This window comes from Lepisosteus oculatus, chromosome 27, assembly GCF_040954835.1.
Source record: "Lepisosteus oculatus isolate fLepOcu1 chromosome 27, fLepOcu1.hap2, whole genome shotgun sequence".
Classification (NCBI taxonomy): Eukaryota; Metazoa; Chordata; class Actinopteri; order Semionotiformes; family Lepisosteidae; genus Lepisosteus; species Lepisosteus oculatus.
In genome coordinates, this window is record NC_090722.1 from 11,845,983 (window position 1) to 11,865,531 (window position 19,549).

The following is a 19,549-nucleotide window of genomic DNA, read 5'->3' on the forward strand; positions in this document are numbered from 1 at the left end:
ATTTAAAGAATCAAAAGGCAAGACATACTATGGAAATATGTAAAAAGATTAATTTTCAGCCTTTAAAATTGTGAATTCCTCTGGCTGTGAAGTGTGTCTATTTCTGTGTCTGTTTTAATGTTATCTCCTATTTTGTATTTTTTTATGTTTAAAATAAAAACTTAAAAAATGATTCCCTCCAGCCCCGATGCGGACTAAAGTCAGAAAGGGGACACCTGATCCTCTGCAGACCTCAGAGAGACAGCGAGTGTCTTGGGACACAGTTTGGGCTCAGCGATGACGTATTGGATAAGAAGTGACGTCAATTGTTCGCGCCATAGACGAACTGTGCTGGAAAACTGAAAACAATCGGCAAGAAAAGTATGTGAATTAATCTTTTGCGGGGAAACGAAACTGCCGAAAATGGTTTTGATTATTGTTTGGAGAGCGGATTAGAGTCGTCTTTAAGGTGACGGTTTTGGGAGTCTAGCATATTTCGCAGAAAACACTTTTAGGATTGTAGGGAAACGCAAATTCGAGTTGATTCGGCCCGGTCGGAGTGGGAGTGGGAAATTGGTGACTGTACTTCTATCAAATACAGCAGATAATTGTGTTTATATGAAAAGGTTTTAAATTAATAACATCAGAAATATCATGCATATTACTTTTGTGGTAATACTGTGTTTTACAGTTTGATTGGGGATTAATCCTAGTTTTGTTGAAAATATTTCCCAATATGAAGCGAAGTTTTCCATAATCTGTAAGACCTGATTTCCTTTCTTTTTGTGTCGACGGTTCTAAGCAGAAAGCCTTGTCTTCACGTGTGAATGCATTGGGGTTACACCAACCATTGAGATTAAGTAGTGTAACCGCATGCCTTTGCCCGTGTACACGGCTGTTGTACATTCCCTCGGTATAAAGCGAACTCGGGAGATATATTGTTTCCAATTTCATCTTTAGCTGTGTCTCATCATGCCTAGTCTGAGGCAGTGGAATCGGATTCACCGTCTGGGGGATTTTCTGTTTTTTTTACTATTTAATTTTTTTTACCTTACCTATTGTAAAAAATAAATGGATTTTGCTCTTTTTGTCCTTTCAGAGCTCCTGAAATGTGTTGATTTAAAACGCATGTCGGGAGGCACAGGAGTCCTGGGCTGGAGTTTCCTTTTTTATAATTCATTAGATCAGTGAAGTGAGTGAGTAAGCATTTGTGTGTGTGGGGGGGGGTGTTGTTTGATTGTTACAAATTGTCTTGCCTTTTGCATGACTCTGCCATTGAGGTGCAAACCATCTGGTTTGGGGGAGACGGGGTGTTTGCCCTCATTGCTGCCTCCTTGTGGATCTGAGATTGGCACCACCAGCCTGTCAAGAACCTCTCTAAAATGAGCAGCTTTCTGGCACTAATCTGCTTGAGGGGCGTGGAAGCTGAAATTGACTCTTCTCTGTGAGAAATGTGTGTTGGTATCCCCCGACCACAGTGCTGTTACTGAGGTCTCCTTCCACCCTGAAGCCCTGGACATTCCAACACAGTGTTTGATTCACGTGAGATGTCTTGTCCATTAGCTCAGGGGTCCCACTTCCGGTCCCGCAGGCCCACACACCTGCTGGTTTTTATTCCAGCCCAGCTTCATTACTTGATTGAGGCCTTCATTGAACTGATGTGTTGTTTGTTTGGAACATTTGCAAGTTTTATTTTTCTACTCAAAAGTTTTACTTTACTTCTGAAATGCAATACAGAAAAAAAAACCTCTTTAATAGCTGAAAACCATCTGAGAGTTCAAATGAATCCTCCTGTTAAGTCAGTAAGGGTTCAGTTGTGTAGCTGAGTGCTGGGCTGGTACAAAAGCCAGGAGCAGAATCTGGAACCCCAGCACCTCCATCAGCTGCTGTCCCTGTTTCACAGGTCCGTGTGAACAGACATGTTGCAGAGTAGCTCCGTTCTCGAAACCTGTGGTGGGGATGTAAGAATTCACAGTGCAGAAGGGTGTAGTTTTGAAATAAGTTTATTGCAAATGGCCCTGGGAGGAAGTCAGTCTCTGCAAAATCATACTCTGATGCCCACAGCCATAAATTCCCTTTAATAATTTAAATAATAATTTCAAGCTGCAATCAACACTTCTGTTTCATCATAGAAAGGATAAAATGTTGTGTTAGGAAAAAGCATTGGTATATGTCAACACCAGCACAGAATGCATTCTAGCTTCAGAATATAAGGCTTCACAAATTGTTACTCATTCTTCAAGGACCTCAGTCAGCTAATTAAAGATCAAGGAGGTGCATCAGGAGAATTACATTGTAAACATGAAGAACAATATTTGTTCTGACTGAACCCTGCACTCTGTTTGAACCCATTGCAGATTTGGTTTGTCTCTGTTTTCAGGACTCGATGAAAAATGGCGGTCAAGACTGGAGAGGACCGTCTGAAGGAGATGGAGGCTGAGATGGCGCTGTGGGTATACTCTTCCTCTTCCTCCATGACAAAGGCTGTTTTTGAGTTTTACCCACTCAGGCCCCTGGTGACTCAATTCTATGAGTGATTTGGTTGAGTACAGATGCTCTAAGACATAATGTCCATCTGGGCAGCTATGCTTAAAATAAAGTAACAAGGATAAGACATCCAGCACCTCCACTTTCCTGATATACTAGAACCCGCTGTAGATCTGTGCCTCATCCAGGACTCAGTTCTATAGTGAGGCCCTTTATACTTTTTTCTCCAGGTTTGAGCAGGAGGTGTTGGGTGCCCCTGTGTCAGTGCCAGCTGTGGCTCCTGTGGTGGAGGCCATCCCCGTAGCTTTGGCTGTGCCAGCTGTGCCTGCCATACCTGCTGTGCCACCACCTGTTCCAGTTGTGCGGCCCATCATCGCCACCAACACTTACCAGCAGGTGGGTCGCCTTACTGCACGTCGTGACGTGTGCAGTCTACCATACAGTCTGGTCCAGGCTGATAATTCTGCACTGTCACCTAGTGCTGTAAAGTCTGTTTTGTTACTGTTGTTGCAAAAGAGTGGTTACAAAAATGGAGAATAAGCAGGAGCTGACCGAGTGGCTTATTCAATAAGTAAAATAATTAATCATAACCCCCTACTTGTAAAGATTTTTCCAAGAAGATACCCAAGTGGTTGGTATAGGTAGAGGCATGTGAATTCTTTATGCTCTGGCACAGGTTTGATGAAAAGAGTAATAATTCAGGCATGCTTGGTTAAACAAATATGTATTAACATTGACAGTACACTACACACAACATAAACATACAACACTATGTTTTCTCTTTGTGCAATTCTAAACACAAGGCATTTCAGAGACCTGCATCTAGACTATCCAGAAAACCCCAGACTGTTACCAAGTATTTGACCCTTAAATAATCCCTACAGAGGCCAAAGAAGAAAATAAGCTGCCTTCTAAACTAAATGCAATACAACTTGAACAGAGGTTCAAATACTCGGCTCCAATTGGGTCTTTTCAGATGACCCAAGCTTCAAGTTCCTTCTCTTCCTGTCTCCTCTCTCTCTTGTGGTCTGTCCTTCTTTATCTTTTATTCCTCTGTCTTGATCTGATATTGTATGGTTTCTATATGGACTGTTGATTAACAGTTAATCATTTACGTAATACTTAAGGTGAACCAAGGTAAACTTGATGATTTCTTTGATCACAGAATCTGGACATTCCCTTCGTTTTGAAGCTGGAAATGTTGACACCTCGACCCTTTCCCTGTTAACCTTCTCCCTCTCTCCCAGGTCCAGCAGAGCCTGGAGGCACGGGCTGCTGCCATCGTGGGTCCCCCACCTCCAGCATTCGTGGGGCCAGGTAAGAGCCAAGAGAGACGGGGGGCATGCAGGTGTGACCTACTGATAGGTTAGTGTCTGGGGACAAATGATAACAGAAGCAAAGCAGGACTGCCGAGATCCCAAATGTGAGCCTTTTATTGTGAGTATATATTTAAAGAGGAGAAAACTGTCAGGACCATTCAATGTGGTGTACAGGAAGTCACTGGTAACATGCTGATGGTTGTGTTAAAGCACTGTTTTTAAAAAAAAATGTATCGATCCTGGCTCCTGATCTTGTCCCTGCAGCTGTACCCCCTACCAGGCCCCCCTCTGTGATGAGACCTGCCTTCGTCCCCCACATCCTGCAGAGAACAGGTACTTGGAAACCCTGCCTGCAGGACGACTCCCCTGAGACACACACTTATCCACAGGAACTGACACACGCCGCTTACCCAAGCCAGACTGTATTCCACTGTGTGGACTTTACCATTGTGCTTCAAGAAAAGAAGGATATTGAAGAAACACAGCGTATTTGTGCAGCATATTTTCCTTACTAATGGATATAAAAAACAACAACAACTGGAAAGTATTCTTGGCAGTGAATTAACTCTGAATACTTTGGTCTGCCATCTTTGGTTATATTTGCATGAATGACATATCTGTAACTGTGTCAGGTCCTATGGATCATCCTGCTTTCGATTCTTTGAGCTTAGAGAACATTCTGCATGTTTTGGGGCTCCAGGACAGCCCGACTGATAAAGGCGCCGACCTGACACAATCGCAGAGTCCGGCCTCGGCCTTCAGGGCGTCATGTGGCTAGTTTCTGGGTTCATGCGTCTGGGGGGCTTTCAGGACACCCCGTGAAACTGTGGCATATCAGTGGACATGTGGGGATACAAGAAGTCCTGGCCCAGTTCAGTGAAGGATTAACAAGAGTTTTAATCTTTTTTTTGGAAAAAGGCCATTTCCAGAAAAAAAAATGCAAAAACTGTTTTTTTTTTCTCTTTTGACATTATTTTTGCCCAAACATTTACAAGCAGCTTCTATAGTTCAGAACATTTCTCTCGGTTTCAATTTCTTCTTGGTTTAGAGAAGCCTTTTGAGCATACATTTAGGATTAACATTGAGGTTCAACGTACAGGTTGCCATAGGCACTAGAATGGTATTTCTGACTTCACCTTCCAGCTGCTCTAAGAGGTACCTGCCTGTCACAGATTGAACTCAGGTGGGTAAGAGGAGCCTGTCAGCCCTTCCTCATTCTCCCCATCAAGGTGCGTGTGTCATCAGAGGGAGGCGTGTCTTGCAACAATTGCTTGTTTCTAATTAGGTGTTTTTAAAACATCGGTAATCATATTTAAACAGATTGTTAGGCGTTTCCCCCACAGTTGTGGCAAGAAAAACCATAGGTGTTCAGTTTAGCCATAGGTGTTCAGTTATACTGCTGATCAGCTCCCCCAAAATCCAGGTACTATGAGGGTAATTAACTGGCTAAAGTAAATAAGTTTATCAGGTCACAGCTGTAAAAATTAAACACTGTTTTAAACATCTCTGTCTTAAATTTTGGAAGCCCCTAACCCAGCGTCTTTGAAGTTAACGTGAGCCACAGCTTGTGTTTTTAATTTCGGTATTGTGCAAGCTGTTGGGCCATACTGGTAATTTGGTGCTTGAGTCATTGATGGGTGGAACAGAGCACAATAATATCTTGTATTGATTTTTCTGAAAGGCGATATACTGCTCTGCAGGTATATTACATTATTGACATCAAAAGCAAACCAGCAAAAACTGGTCAAGCAAAAGATTGGTAAGACATCTGCTTTGCTTGATACCTTTTCTTTACAACTTTGTCATCTAACCTGTAACCTCCACCTAACCAAATCCAAACGGGTGCAGTCGATGACAAGTGCACCTGCTACCTATCTTTACCTTAAATTCCTAACTTGGATTTCCCTGCATCTCTTCCAGGAGGTCAAAGGATGCCCATGATGAGGGGCCCCCATCCCCAGGCCATGATGGCTCCTCCGCTGCCCCGCCCCCCTCCTCCGCCACCCATGATGATGGGACCCCCGATGCCAGGCCCCCACCAGCACCCCATGAGCCACTTGGGTGCAATGGGACCTATGGGCACGATGCCTCCGGTGGGTCTTGCGGCTGTTTTTTTAAAAACTCAATAAGCAAGTGCACCAGCACTGCTGTCACATCAGGCTTTGCATGCTGTAGAAAACGCTGCTCAGATAATTTTAAAATTGCATCTTCTGCAGCTGTGTGTTGTATAATATTGTACTGTATATGCACACGTGTAACTATATTGCTGCCTCTTGCTTTAAGAACCACTTTCTGTGATGAAAATCTAAAACGAGGTAAGAGCTGGTGATATTTGGCAGATGGGCAGCTCCACAGCCTGCAGATATGAGTGTCAGTAGAGAGAGTGTGCTCAGGTTCTAAAGGGAAGATCAGAATTGAACGTCATTCATTATTGTGTATTCGTTACAGCTTTTATTGTTGTTACCTAAGATATTTACTCAGTATCCTGACCAAACATCTGCGCCCAAAATTCTTAAAGTGTGATGAATATGTTGAGCTCTAAAACACCCTGATAACTAACTTACTCTTTCTCTCCCTTTTCTCCTTTCCTTCTCTCATACTTCCTTCCTGCTGAGTTTTCTCTATCACAAACTCTCATCCCTTCATTCCTTTTTCACTTCTCCTCACTGCTCTCTGATTTCTCCCCCTCCCATCTCTTTTAAACCTTTTAAAATTGTTTTCAACTTCAACCTTTATCCTTCCATTTCTACCTTTCTCTCTGTGTCGACTCTCACTCATGTCTTCCTATGGGTCTATTCATCTCCGTTTTCTCTCGCTGGAATATTTCTTCTTACTCCTTTCTCTAACTCTTCCCCTTCCCTCTTGCTCTCTGTCTCTCCCTCACCCACCTCTTTTCCTTTCTCTTCCTGATGTTTTCTCTCTCTGCTCTCAGGTTGGTGCGATGGCACCGATGGTCCCAGTGTCCAGGCAGGTGGTCCAGGCCCCCCCCAAGCTGACGCCCACCGTGATCCAGGCCGCGCCCACTGTCTACACTGTACCCCCAGCCCCCAAGAGGGTGGACAGCCATGCGCAAAAGCAGGCGCGCATGGTACCCACATCTCTTTCACTCACTTCTGAACCTGCACATGTGTATTCACCAGCAAAAGTGGATAATGCTTTTATGTATCCATACATATTCTAATTGCTTTATTCAGTACAGGGTCACGGGGGAGCTGCAGCCTATCCTAGAAAACAAGGGCACAAGTTAGAGTACGCCCTGGACAGGACACCAGTCCATCACAAGACACACACAGAGACTCACACACACTCACGCTAGGACCAGTTTTCCCAAAAGCCAGTTAACCCACCAGCATGTCTTTGGGCTGTGGATCCAAACCGGAGCACCTGGAGGAACCAAGGGAACATGGGGGAGAACATGCAAACTCCACACTGACAGCAGGTCTGCAAGGTAGCACATCTGACCACTGTGCCACTTTGCCTCTCTCTTTTATGAATCATTGTGAATAATGCATCTTTTAGAAAACTGGGATTTCTTAAAAACATCACATCAGTTGGGTGTGGGACGTTGGTCTCATTTCTTTTTTGCCGTGCTCCTGTTTCCGATGTGGCACAGCCACTGGGACAATGCTGGAGGGGTTGTTGTAACAGGGTGTCCCCCTGATTCTGCATGCCGATGTGTTCCATCTTTCCCCGCAGGACGAGCTCACAGCCTCGATTGCAGAGCAGCACGCAGCGACAGTGGGAGCCACACTGGAAGAGAAGGAGGCCACAGTGGAAGAAGCCGTTATCGGTCCCAGCATGCCGGAGCCTGAGCCCGCACACACCGAGGTATGAGCTGAGAAAGTGAGGGGGGTGGAGAGTGGTTGTAAGGCTGGAGTGTTTGAGTGCAAGAGAGGCAACATTGAATGTAGATGGACACTACAGTAATAATTGTAAAGAACAAAATCATGAAGGCATTGTCAACGACCATTATTTGGTGTTGGTATTGTTTAAATTTAAAGGGAGGGGCACTGTACTGAAGAAATGTCAAGGAAACTCTTTAAACAAAACAAACAAATTGGAGTAGTCTGGTAGGTACTGTGTTAATATTGCTGTGCTTGTTGTTGATTGCTGCTTCTGAGATTCCATGGCAAATTTAAACTCTGCTGGGTTCTAAATATGATATAATGGAGGGAGTGATAATTTAAGGGGCAGGAGTAGAAGCTAAAATGCGAAGAAAAGATAACTTATTGTACCATTATTTTAAGAGGAATTTAGACAGCTCGCAAGCAATTTGTCACAGGGAGGGGTGGAGGGGTTCCCAAGTGAGTTCTTTTAATATAGAATGAAGGCTCAGCCGCAATAGCACTTAGGTGCAAAAGTGGTGGTTTATTTGGACAGTGCTTCCCCACAAACCAATAAACAATTATATATAGTGCAAAAATAACAAGTAGAACAAAAATACACAAAAATGCACAAACCCGTCCTCCGAGAGATTTAAGCCAGGAGTCCCACTAAACTCAAGTCCTATCAGCCAACTCTTCCCTGGCCTAACGAAGGAGCCCCCTCGGACCCTACCATTCTTACATTAAAGTTAAACTTATCATCTCATTAAATTGATCATTTCCCCCACATAACAATCCATTCATAATCTTTTAACAATAGACTATACAGAATATACAAATAAAATAAAGAATCACAAACAAAACATTTTACTCATCTGTATCTATACAAAATGGTACTTCCTATACCGGAAGATATGCGCATGCATCACTCAGCGTTGACACTACAAAGCCAATCGAGAACAGGGTTCGGGTTTGGACCCATGAGGCCACCATACCCGGAAGTCAGGCTACCCAGGATGTGGAGTTACCCCAACATGGAAAAAAGACAAACGGACAGAGCACTCTCTCACACAGCTAAGCACATTTATCCTTGAGAGTAGGGCTGGGCGATATGGCCAAAAACATTATCACGATAAAAATTTTCATATCAGTCGATATCGATAATTATCACGATGAATGTCAAATCATTATTTCTTTCAAGTTTAAAGGGAGATTTTTTCTCCTGAGTGAAAGTTGAAGAAACAAGTTAATTGGTAAATTAAACAACTCTTTATTTTAAGAACACAACAAACACTTGCCAAACAGCAGAAACATTAAACAAATCTGAGGTAGAGAGTATTCACATCTTTTTTATGTCAAAATATGCATGAGTAAAATTTAATAATAAAATCTTAATAGAAATATGAAATACTGCAGTGTGATAAAACGAACATAGAAGATGGCTCAGACAAACTGTTATGTTTAAAGATCTCTGTTTTATGTCTGATCGTAAAAAGCTAAAATATCTCCAAATTACCGAAGTTGAATGACCTTTTCTGTCGATGATGTCATCGTCCTTCAAGCTGGTCGTTGGCAGCACTACATTTGCTTCAGTGCCGCTCATTTCTCCACTCTAACTACAATCCTGTCAGCCACCACCGTGTGGATAAACAACACTACGTTAGCTGCCCAGTCTGCAACACGCACACGCACTAGTGCAGTATTTTGTGCGCATGCGCATATCATGCGCAAAGCATAAACATATCTCGAACATTTATTGAACTTTTGTTAAAATTATATCGTGGAAAATTATATTGCGATAATTATCGTTATCGAATTATCGCTCAGCACTACTTGAGAGTGTGTGTTTGATTCTCTACAAATAACCAGAACTGATTCCGAAGTAAATGTGGTTATGTTTTTGCGTGTATGAAATGAGAATCCGCTAGCCGAGCTAGGTAACAGGAAAATGAATGTGTGTAATCTAAGTAGGATAACGTGTGTTGTGTACTGTACTGTCCGTTGACGGTGACAGAGATCCCTTTGTCACACCATTATTATATTGTTAGCTGGTAATCCAGTAGGGACATCGGTGGTACTGCCACTACTGCTGCCAATACAGATGTGCTGTCATTGACTCCTCCAGCCAGTAGATGGCAGCACAGAAGACAAAAAGAAGGGGAAGCAAGAAAAGGTGAAGCGCTGTATCCGTACTGCTGCCGGGACGTCCTGGGAAGACCAGAGCCTGTTGGAGTGGGACCCAGGTATATCCTGACACTCACTCCAACACAAGCGACAGCTTCCACCGATATATACAGATACAGCAGGCCCGCAATGGACTTACTGACACACCAGTTAAAGCAAACCCCAAAAAATAGTGTACCAACAGAGAAAACATAGCATAAGTTTAGGGAGTCTGGATCACAAATCCTGCTGATTATACTTTCCCTCCTTGCAAGGTGTTTCCCTTGTGTAGCCGAACATAATTGGACACCAACTAAAAAAAAATACAGCGGAAAACATTCAGAACTAGAACTTACCTGTTCTTCCTAATCCACTAATTTCTCTCAGATGACTTCCGGATATTTTGTGGGGACCTGGGGAACGAAGTGAACGACGACATCCTGGGCCGAGCCTTCAGCCGCTACCCTTCCTTCCTCAAGGCCAAGGTCGTGCGGGACAAGCGCACGGGCAAGACCAAGGGCTACGGTTTCGTCAGCTTCAAAGACCCCAACGACTACGTCCGTGCCATGCGGGAGATGAACGGTGAGACCCTGTTGTCAGATGGTGCTCTATAGCAGTGTCTCTGTTGTTGCTTGTTGCTGCTGATCTTTACATGCTTAGCCAGTGCCTCGCATGAGAAACTAAGACCGGTTGCAAGCGAGAGGAGGCCATTTGGCCCATATGACCTGTTGGGTAGTTATTGATCTACGATCTCATCCAGTCGTTCTTTTTGAACGAAACCAGGATATCAGCCTCAACAATGAGGCTGGGCAGCTTGTTCCACACTCTCGCCAGCCTATGGGTAAATAAGTGCCTCCTGTTCTTTATAATAATAATAAACATTATTATATATAGCGCCTTTAAAGGTGGCGTCTCAAAGCGCTTTACGGGAAGACAACAACAATAAATAAGAAGAATACACAAGATAAAACACAATTACAATATATAGAGGAGACCGTGGATGGTGGTACTAAGAAAAGCAGAGGGGTGAAGAATGGAACCAGTTAAGTAAAGGCTTTTCTGAAGAAGAGGGTTTTGAGTCTGGATTTGAAGGAGTTTAGAGAAGGTGACTCTCTGATATCCTTGGGGAGAGAGTTCCAGAGCTTGGGGGCATAACAGGAGAAGGTCCTGTCACCCATACAATGTAGACGGGCTTGGGGGACAGTAAGGAGAGCAGAATTAGAAGAGCGAAGGTTGTGAGGTGGGGAGTAGGGCGATAATAGTTCAGACAGGTACTGAGGTGCCAAGCCATGCAGAGCCTTATGGGTGAGCATGAGGATTTTAAAGTCTACACGGAATTTGACCGGAAGCCAGTGCAAGGACTCCAGGATAAGAGCAATGTGAACACTTGCACTAGACCTGGTCAGGATTCTGGCTGCTGAATTTTGGACATACTGTAGTTTGTTCAGAGTAGATTTAGATACCCCAGCGAGTAGAGCATAACAGTAGTCAATTTGAGAGAACACAAATGTGTTGATCAGCCACAGTTAATGATAGCGTAGGGCATAGTCTAGCGATATTTCTAAGGTAAAAAAAAGATGTTTTGACAGTATGCTGCACATGTGGGTTGAATGTTAAGCCAGAATCGAATATAACCCCAAGGTTTTTCAATTTTGATTGAAGCTCAAGTACAGAACCATCTACAGGTAGGGTTACAGGACTGGCTTTACGAAGTTGATGGGGGTGCCAATAAGCATGACTTCAGTCATGTCGCAGTTAAAATGAAGGAAGTTTTGAGTCATTCAAATTTTTATGTCAGAGATGCAATTAGATAGAATAGAGACAGCCACATCAGTGTCAGGTTTGGTATGGATGTATGAGTATCGTCAGCATAAAAATGAAAGCTGAGGCCATGTGATCTTAAAAGCTGAACAAGAGGGAACATGTAAATGCTGAAGAGCAAGGGGCCAAGTATTGAGCCCTGAGGGACACCAGACTTAACAAGACCAATTTTGGACCTGTACCCATTGAGAGAGACAAAGTGACAGCGATCAGTGAGGTAAGATTTGAACCATTTGAGAGCAGTGTCAGGAACTCCAAACACAGTCTCAAGACGAGAAAGTAAGATGTTATGGTCAACAGTGTCAAAAGCAGCACTGAGATCAAGAAGGATGAGTATTGAAAGAGAACCAGAATCGGAAACTATTAGAAGATCGTTAGTGACTTTGATCAGGGCAGTTTCTGTGCTGTGAAGTTGACGGAAGATAGATTGGAGGGGTTCGAAAAGGTTGTTTGTCATGAGGTGGTTATGTAACTGAAGTGTGACAGCATGTTCTAGAATTTCAGCAAGAAAGGGTAAGTTGGAGATGGGGCTAAAATTGTTAAGATAGTCGAGAGCCATGTTAGGCTTTTGTGGCAGGGGGGTAATGGCAGCAGTTTTGAGGACTATAATATAGTTTTGAGGATGTATAATATTGAGGACAATGGGACAGAGAGAAGAGAAACAGGACTGAAATAAAGTGGTGGGAATGGGATCTAAAATGGATGTGGTGAGTTTCATGCATGTAACTAGTTTATTGAGGGATGCTGAGTCAAGAAGGGAGAAGCTGGAGAGAAGGGAACCAGAGATGTTGGATGAGGAGGGAGGAGGTATGGAAATGATATGCGTAGTGGAAAGAATGTGATGCCGGATGTTGTCAATCTTAGAACTAAAGAAATCTAAGACTGTGTTGCAAAGTTGTGATGAGGCAGGTAATGTGGTGGGGCAGTTTCTTATCCAGGTGTGAGAGGGCAGCATGAAGGGCACTAGTGATAGCATCCTGTGTTGATCTATTCTGATGATATGCAAATTGCAATGAGTCCAGGGTGTCAGGCAGTGAGGATATGATGTGTGCTTTGACCAACTGCTAGAAGCACTTCATAATACCTGATGACCCAACAGGGTGGTAGTCATTCAAGCAACTAACTCTAAGTTTCTTAGGAACAGGAACAATTATGGTTTTCTTAAAGCTGGAGGGAACTGTGGACTGAGCAAGGGAAAGATTAAATATGTCCGTGAAGACATCTGCCAACTGGTCTGCACATGCCTTCAGAAAATGGCCAGGGATAGCATCAGGGCCAGAAACCTTGTGTGAATTAGTCTTTTTAAAAACTTAACACACATCCGCTCTAGATACAATGAGTGGATGTTTGCCCTGGGTTACTGAGATCCACTTGGCTAGTTCTGTGTTATTGACCTCAAACCGAGCATAGAATGAATTTAGCTCATCAGGAAGAAAGGCAGACTGTTATGTAATATAGCTGGGTTGTGTTTTATAGTCTGTAATGGTGCATATCCCATTCCACGTGATCCGGGTGTTGCAGCAGTGATAATATAACTAATTTAACTCTATAGTTCTATTTAACTTTTTTAATAGCTGTGAGCTTAGCGGGTATTTCGCCATTTTCCCATGGATTTTGATTTGGGTATGTGCGAACAATAATCCTGGGGTCCGCGTCTAGAAAGGGCGACATTTTATTGTCAGATGTTCAAGATGCGGAGAGCATAACGTTGAAATAATCTCCAGGTCTGTGGACCAGGAATTGTTTACCATGAACCTCACTGCTCCGCCCTTGCTCTTGCCTAAATCCATTGTTCTGTCCTCATGGTGAATAGAAAATCCTCCTGTTAGGTTGATGGAGTCCGGAATAGATTTGTCAAGCCATGTTTCAGTAAACGCCAGCACATTGCAGTTCTTAATGTCCCATTGGGAAGCAAGCCTTACTCTCTGTTCATCCAGCTTATTGTCCAGTGACTGAACATTAGCAAAACGTGTACTTGGGAGTGGGGGACGATTGCTACGCCGCCTCCTTCCAGGTCCAGGTAAAACGCCACAGTCCAAGTGGTCAACAGTTATTATTGGTGTAATTTTAACTGTGCCAATAGTCTATCTTATGTCATAAGTGTTTTGTCAGTCATATCTAATCACCGAGCAAACAACGTGTGCAGTTAGCATTGCAAAAAACAACAAAGTAAAAAAATAAACAAAGACAAATGGGATCTCGCATGACGGCAGCCTTCCCCATTGGTGCCAAAGTATCAATAAGACAGCCTAACAGGAGTGTGATTCTCCTGAATCAAGGCATGCATGGTCCTGTTCTTTGTGTCCCTGCTGTGTGACTGTGGCTCACTTTGCTGCTAAGCTCACCCTCACTGTCCACTTCTCTCATTTCTCTACCTGTCGCTCTGGTCTTTCTAACCTAGGGAAATACGTGGGAAGCCGGCCCATCAAGCTGCGCAAGAGCATGTGGAAGGATCGCAACCTGGAGATCGTGAGGAAGAAACAGAAGGAGAAGAAGAAGCTGGGGCTGCGATAGAGCAAGATCGGCGTGTGTGTGTGTGTGTGAGAGAACAAGTGTCTCTTTAAGGGCTGCATTTCTTGGCTTTCTCTCTAAGGAAAGCAGATACAGTGTTGCTGGTTTGTAGCCTGTATTTATTTTAGAAAGGGAGCTAGAACTAGGAACGCCACAATCCAGCTAGTTTTTGTTTGGTCATCCCTTAAATCCTTGGAACAATTATTTGAAATTTGGTGTTTTTTGGTACCTCCTCAACCAGTGTGTGTCTTATCCTGGTCTTGAAGGGCTGGTGTGTCTCTTTAACACTGCAGCATGTGAAGAGCAGGGGAAATCTGTGATATTAGTCCAGCTAAATCCATAAGCAGCTGATTTAGCTTATTAAGAGCTGATTTGAGGTGAAAACGCACCAGCTCTTTGGGACCAGGAATGGACAGCCCTGCCCTATACTCAAGTTGATGAATTTAATCAAATTTGAATAAAACAGGATGTGTTTGGAGAGGAAGCAGGGCGTTGTGCTCTCAATCAAGATCGTTGGTAATTCCCTTGATATTTTTTTATGTATCCTTCATTCCATGTGTACATTTCAGAATGCAGGAATAACTTGTGAGAGCTCTTTAGTAATAATAAAGTCATTTTGTTTCCAGTGGTGTTGGTACTCCTTTCATAGTTTGTTTCATCTGTTCATGAAGCTGTCAAGCTGGGAAACTTTTAAATTTAAACATTTTCTCTCCCTGGGCGTCCTGAAACCTAGGCCAGATTAAAATTGAATAACTAGCAGGTGGTTCATACACCTGAAACTAGACAATGGTTCCACCATTTCTGAGCAATACAGTTTAAAAGTCAAATTCACAAGGCAGTTCTGTTTGTCCTTTAATCCAGAAAAATAGCTGTGTTGTTCTGCTTTGGAACAGTCACCACATTGTCATGTGGCATGCCAATGATCCTAAACACAGGAGTAAATCTACAACAGAATGGCTTAGACAAGTGGTGATTTCATATAGAGGTAATTTCATATTTTGGAATGGCCAACTCAGAGTCCTGACCTTAAGCCAATTGAAATGCTGCAGCATGACCTGAAGAAAACTCTTCATGCAAGATCAGTGAATCAAAAATGTCAATGAACCAAAACATTTCTGTAAAGAGGAATAGGCCAAAATACCCCTAAACGTCTGTACAGACTGATCAGCAATTATAGCAAAGGTTTGGTTGAGGTCTCTGCTTCTGAAGGAGGTTCCACAAGTTACTAAATCTAAAGGCTCACATACTTTTTGCAGCATAGAAAGATAATGGATTCTATGTAGACTAGGAAATTATGTAATTTGAGTAGAGTAGAGGAGTTTCTTACCATGCGAACATAGCAATTCTTATTCATGCAGATCTCTCTGGACATGCACAGTACAGCAGATAACACTGCTCAATATAGATAGAACATTAAAAACACAATAACAAACAGAACAATAAATATGTAGTAGTAAAAGAAAACATGGTCGACCATGCAGACGTGCATTGAGTCTGAGTCATTGCAGTTAGCTGTTGAGCATGCGTAGCGTCATAGGGTAGAAGCAGTTCTTAAGTCTAGTCTGTGCATTAATATTGCGGTACCGTTTGCCAGAGCACAGGGGGGAGAACAGTTTTGTGGCCGGGATGGTAGGGATCATGAATGATGGATAGAGCTTTATTGTGCTAGTGAATGGTGTAGATTTCACGGATTGATGAGATCTTTGCCACAACCCTTTGTAATGTGTCTTTGTCATACATTGTACCACAATGCTGTACCACACAGTGATACCCCTAGTGAGGACACTTTCTATGGTGCTGTGGTAAAAGGTCATGAGGAACTGCTTCCAGGTGCTGTTGTGCCACCTTCAGACTGGTTACAATGTTAGACCAAGCCAAGATGGTGGAGATATGCAGGACAAGGAACCTGAAGCACCTGACAGTTTCCACTGCTGTTCAATTGATGCTGATTGGGGCGTGACTCACTCTGGTCTCTTGAAGTCCACAATAAGTTCTTTTGTGTTGTTGACCAAGGGCCAGATTGTTGGTGGAGCATTTTTGTCATCTGCGAACTTAATCATGTGGTTGCTACTGTACGTGGCTGTACAGTTGGAGGTGAACAAAGTGTATAGAGACACCATCTGGGTCAGCTGCTTTGTGGGTTTTCACTCTCTTAAAGGCTCTACACACCTCATGTTTACAGAGCTGTAACACAAAAATCCCCTGGTTCACAGGGAGCCTTGATAGCAGGTTGATGTTGTGAGCTTTAAAACTGGAGTAGAAGGTGTTCATCTCATCTGGTAGAGATGCTTCAGTGGAGGAAAGCCTTGCCACATGTGCCTTGAGTTGCCCCAAGCTGTTTTTCTAATTTGTCCTTGTATACCTGCTTTGTGAGTTTTATAGCTTTCTCCAGGTCATACCTTGATTTTTTATACAGTTCTCTGTCACCTGATTGGAAGGCAGCAGACCATGCTTCAAGGTCAGAGCAAACATCTTTGTTCATCCAGGGCTTCTGATTTGGATATATCCGGATCTTGGTAGGAACACATCTATCCAAACAATGGTTGACACAGGATGTGACTACCTCTGTATAATCATTTAGATCAGTGGATGAATCTTTGAATATACACTGACCAGTTTGAGAGTTCTTGCTCAGCAGTGTCTGACCAGCACTGCACAGTCTTTACTGCAGGGAGTGCTCTTTAGCTTCTGCTTGTAAACAGGAAGAAGGAGCACAGAGGCGTGGTCAGACTTCCTGAAATGTGGTCGTAAAATGGAGTGGTATGCTCCTTTAATGGTGGTATAGCAGAGGTCCAGTGTGTTATTCCCTCTAGTGGAGATGTGCTGAAAGTAGGTTGGTAATACTTTTTTTATGGTTACAGTGGTTAAAGTCCCCCGCCACAATAGAAACAGCATCCGGATGCATGTTTTCGTATTTGCTGATGACACTGTACAGCTCGCTGAATTCCAATTTAGTATTGGCATGCGGGTGAATGTACACAGCAGTCGTAATAACAGCCGTAAATTCCCTTGGTAGGTAGAAATGGCGACATTTAATAGTGAGGTATTTCAGATTAGATTAGCAACATCTGTAGAGGATTTCTACATCACTACACCAAAGATTATTAATCATGAAACACACTCCACCTCCTTTCTCCTTGCCGGTAGAATCTGCTGTGTGGACTTCTCTATACAGTGTGAATCCAGTGGGTTGTACAGTGGCATCGGGAACGTTAAGTTTCAGCCAGGTGTCAGTGAAAAGAAGATGCAGCAGTCTCTTGTCGCACCGAGTTGATGTGACAGTGAAGTTAATCGATCTTACTGTCCAGTGATTGCACATTTGCAAGCAGGATGCTGGAAAGGAGGGACCGGCAGGCACACTTCTGGATCTGCGCTAATACGTGGATTCTCTTACCCCGCTTCGTTTTGCGGTCGTGTCCCTGTTTGCTCTGTGCTTCACAAAAAAAAACGGGCACTTTCAATTCACTGATCCTAAGTTCTGAATCTCAAGTCCAGGAGTGTTTGTCAGTCTATGTAATGGTCGCACATGTATTTTTTGCATATAAAACGAGACACGTAAATAAACAACATAAACGAGAGAGCTACACGGGAGAAGTCACCATTGAATGGCACCATCTTTGCCTATTTGACAGTAGCATAAAGATTTGTTGTTGTGGCAAGAGGTTACATTCCGAAGGTCTTTTGTATACAAACTCAATTGCTAATATTCCTAACAATTGAAATATCAGAATTTTCAATTAAATGTGGAGCACTTTGTTTAGTATAGTGTAATCCTCCTGCATTTTATTTTTTTAATTTTATGATTGTTTTCCACTAATGAATGGCAGAACTGTTCTGTAAGTCTACTTAATACATACAGGTAGTAACCCTAAAATCCAATATCCTGATATACGTTGTAAACACTTCCAAGGAAGTCTGATCCACTCTGGGTTTTACTCTACCAGTCTGGATCCCTTGGAAGTTTGATCAGCTACAGGATTTACTCTACCAGTTCGGGTCCCATGAAAGTGTGATCCGCTCTGGGTTTTCCTCTAGCTTTCCGGATCCCTTGGAAGTCTGATCCACTCCAGGATTTATTCTACCAGTCCGGATTGCTTGGAAATCTCATCAGGTATGGGTTTTACGCCTGTAGTCCGGATCTGGGAATCTGATCTGGTTCCATGGAAGTCTGATCCGTTCAGGGATTTATTCTACCAGTCCGGATCCCTTGGAAGTCTGATACTCTCCAGGACTCACTCTGCCATTCTGGATCTCTTGTAAGTCTGATCTGCTCCGGGATTCGCTCTACCAGTCCATCCCATGGGAGTCTGAAATGGTCCTGGTTTCGCTCTACCAGTCCGGACCCCATGTAAGTCTGATCCGCTACAGGTTTCACTCTACCAGTCTGGAAGATGGAAGTCTGATCCACTCCGGGATTTACTCTACAAATCCGGATCCCTTGGAAGTCTGAGCAGCTCTTTTAAAGTCTGAAACTATGCATTTCACTCTTCCGGTCTGGATCCCCCAAAACTCTGATCTGCTTCGGTTTTTATTCAACCAGTTAGGGTCCTATGGATATCTATGGATATATGGATATGGATATAGTCTGATACGATCTGGGCTTTGCTCTACTAGTCTGGATCCCATGGGAGTCTGATCCGTTCTGGGTTTCGCTCTACCAGTCCGGATCCCATGGGAGTTTGATCGTCTCCGGGTTTCGCTCTACCCGTCCGGTCCCATGAGCGTCTGATCTGCTCTGGGTTTTATTCTTCCAGTCTGGATCCCGTGGAAGTCTGATCAACTCCTGCTCTTACTCTACCAGTCCGGATCCCATAGGAGTCTGATCCATTCCAGGTTTCGTTCTACCTGTTTGGTCCCATGGGAGTCTGATCGGGTCTGGGTCTTACTCTACCAGCCCGGGTCCCATGGAAGTCTGATCCATTCGGGGATTTATTCAACTAGTCCGGATCCCAAGGAAGTCTGATCCGCTCTGGGACTCACTATACCATTCCTGATCCCATGGAAGTGTTATCCAGTCCGTGTTTCTCTCTACCAGTCAGGATCCCAAGGAAGTCTGATCTGCTCCACGTTTAACTATACCAGTCCGGATCCCATGTTAGTCTGATCTGGTCTAGGTTTCACCCTACCTGTCCGGATGCCATGGAAGTCTGATCCGTTCTGGGACTCACTCTACAGTTCTGGATCCTTTGGAGGTCTGAGGCAATCCTGGTCTCTACCAGTCTGGGTTTCATGGGAATCTGATCCGGTCCAGGTTTTACTCTATCATCCGGATACCTTTGAAGTCTGATCCGCTCCAGGTTCTGATCTACCCGTCCAGATACTAATCTATCTGGATACAATTTTTAGTCTACTAGTTCGGATCCCTGGGGAGTATGATCCGCTCCGGGTTTAACTCTACCATTCCGGATCCGATGGAAGCCCGGGTTTTACCGTACCAGTCCGGAT

The 19,549-nt window shown here is 43.6% G+C and overlaps 1 protein-coding gene across 3 annotated transcripts; it reads left to right on the forward strand.

The window, feature by feature from the left end:
• The first annotated feature begins 255 nt into the window (after positions 1-255).
• Positions 256-14,729, forward strand: rbm42 (RNA binding motif protein 42). Of its 3 annotated transcripts, none has more exons than XM_015336600.2 (12): positions 256-360; positions 1,079-1,175; positions 2,360-2,428; positions 2,697-2,862; positions 3,714-3,783; positions 4,050-4,118; positions 5,706-5,878; positions 6,718-6,873; positions 7,482-7,613; positions 9,735-9,852; positions 10,160-10,354; positions 13,995-14,729. In XM_015336600.2, the coding sequence occupies exons 3-12, from the start codon at positions 2,373-2,375 to the stop codon at positions 14,105-14,107; spliced, it is 1,248 nt and encodes a 415-aa protein (XP_015192086.1). In that variant the 5' UTR covers positions 256-360; positions 1,079-1,175; positions 2,360-2,372; the 3' UTR covers positions 14,108-14,729. The 3 variants fall into 3 exon arrangements, with proteins under 3 accessions (XP_015192086.1, XP_015192085.1, XP_006641587.1); XM_015336599.2 differs by having other exon boundaries at positions 1,079-1,171; XM_006641524.3 differs by lacking the exon at positions 1,079-1,175 and having other exon boundaries at positions 267-360.
• The last annotated feature ends 4,820 nt before the right edge of the window (positions 14,730-19,549 follow it).

What these genes read in the sequence shown, in the direction of transcription:
- rbm42 (XM_015336600.2), top strand. Translation starts at nt 2,373, where the DNA reads ATGGCGGTCAAGACTGGAGAGGACCGTCTGAAGGAGATGGAGGCTGAG. An exon ending in CTGAGCCCGCACACACCGAG is followed by an intron (nt 7,614 to 9,734) that starts GTATGAGCTGAG and finishes TGACTCCTCCAG; the next exon opens with CCAGTAGATGGCAGCACAGA. An exon ending in CCTGTTGGAGTGGGACCCAG is followed by an intron (nt 9,853 to 10,159) that starts GTATATCCTGAC and finishes AATTTCTCTCAG; the next exon opens with ATGACTTCCGGATATTTTGT.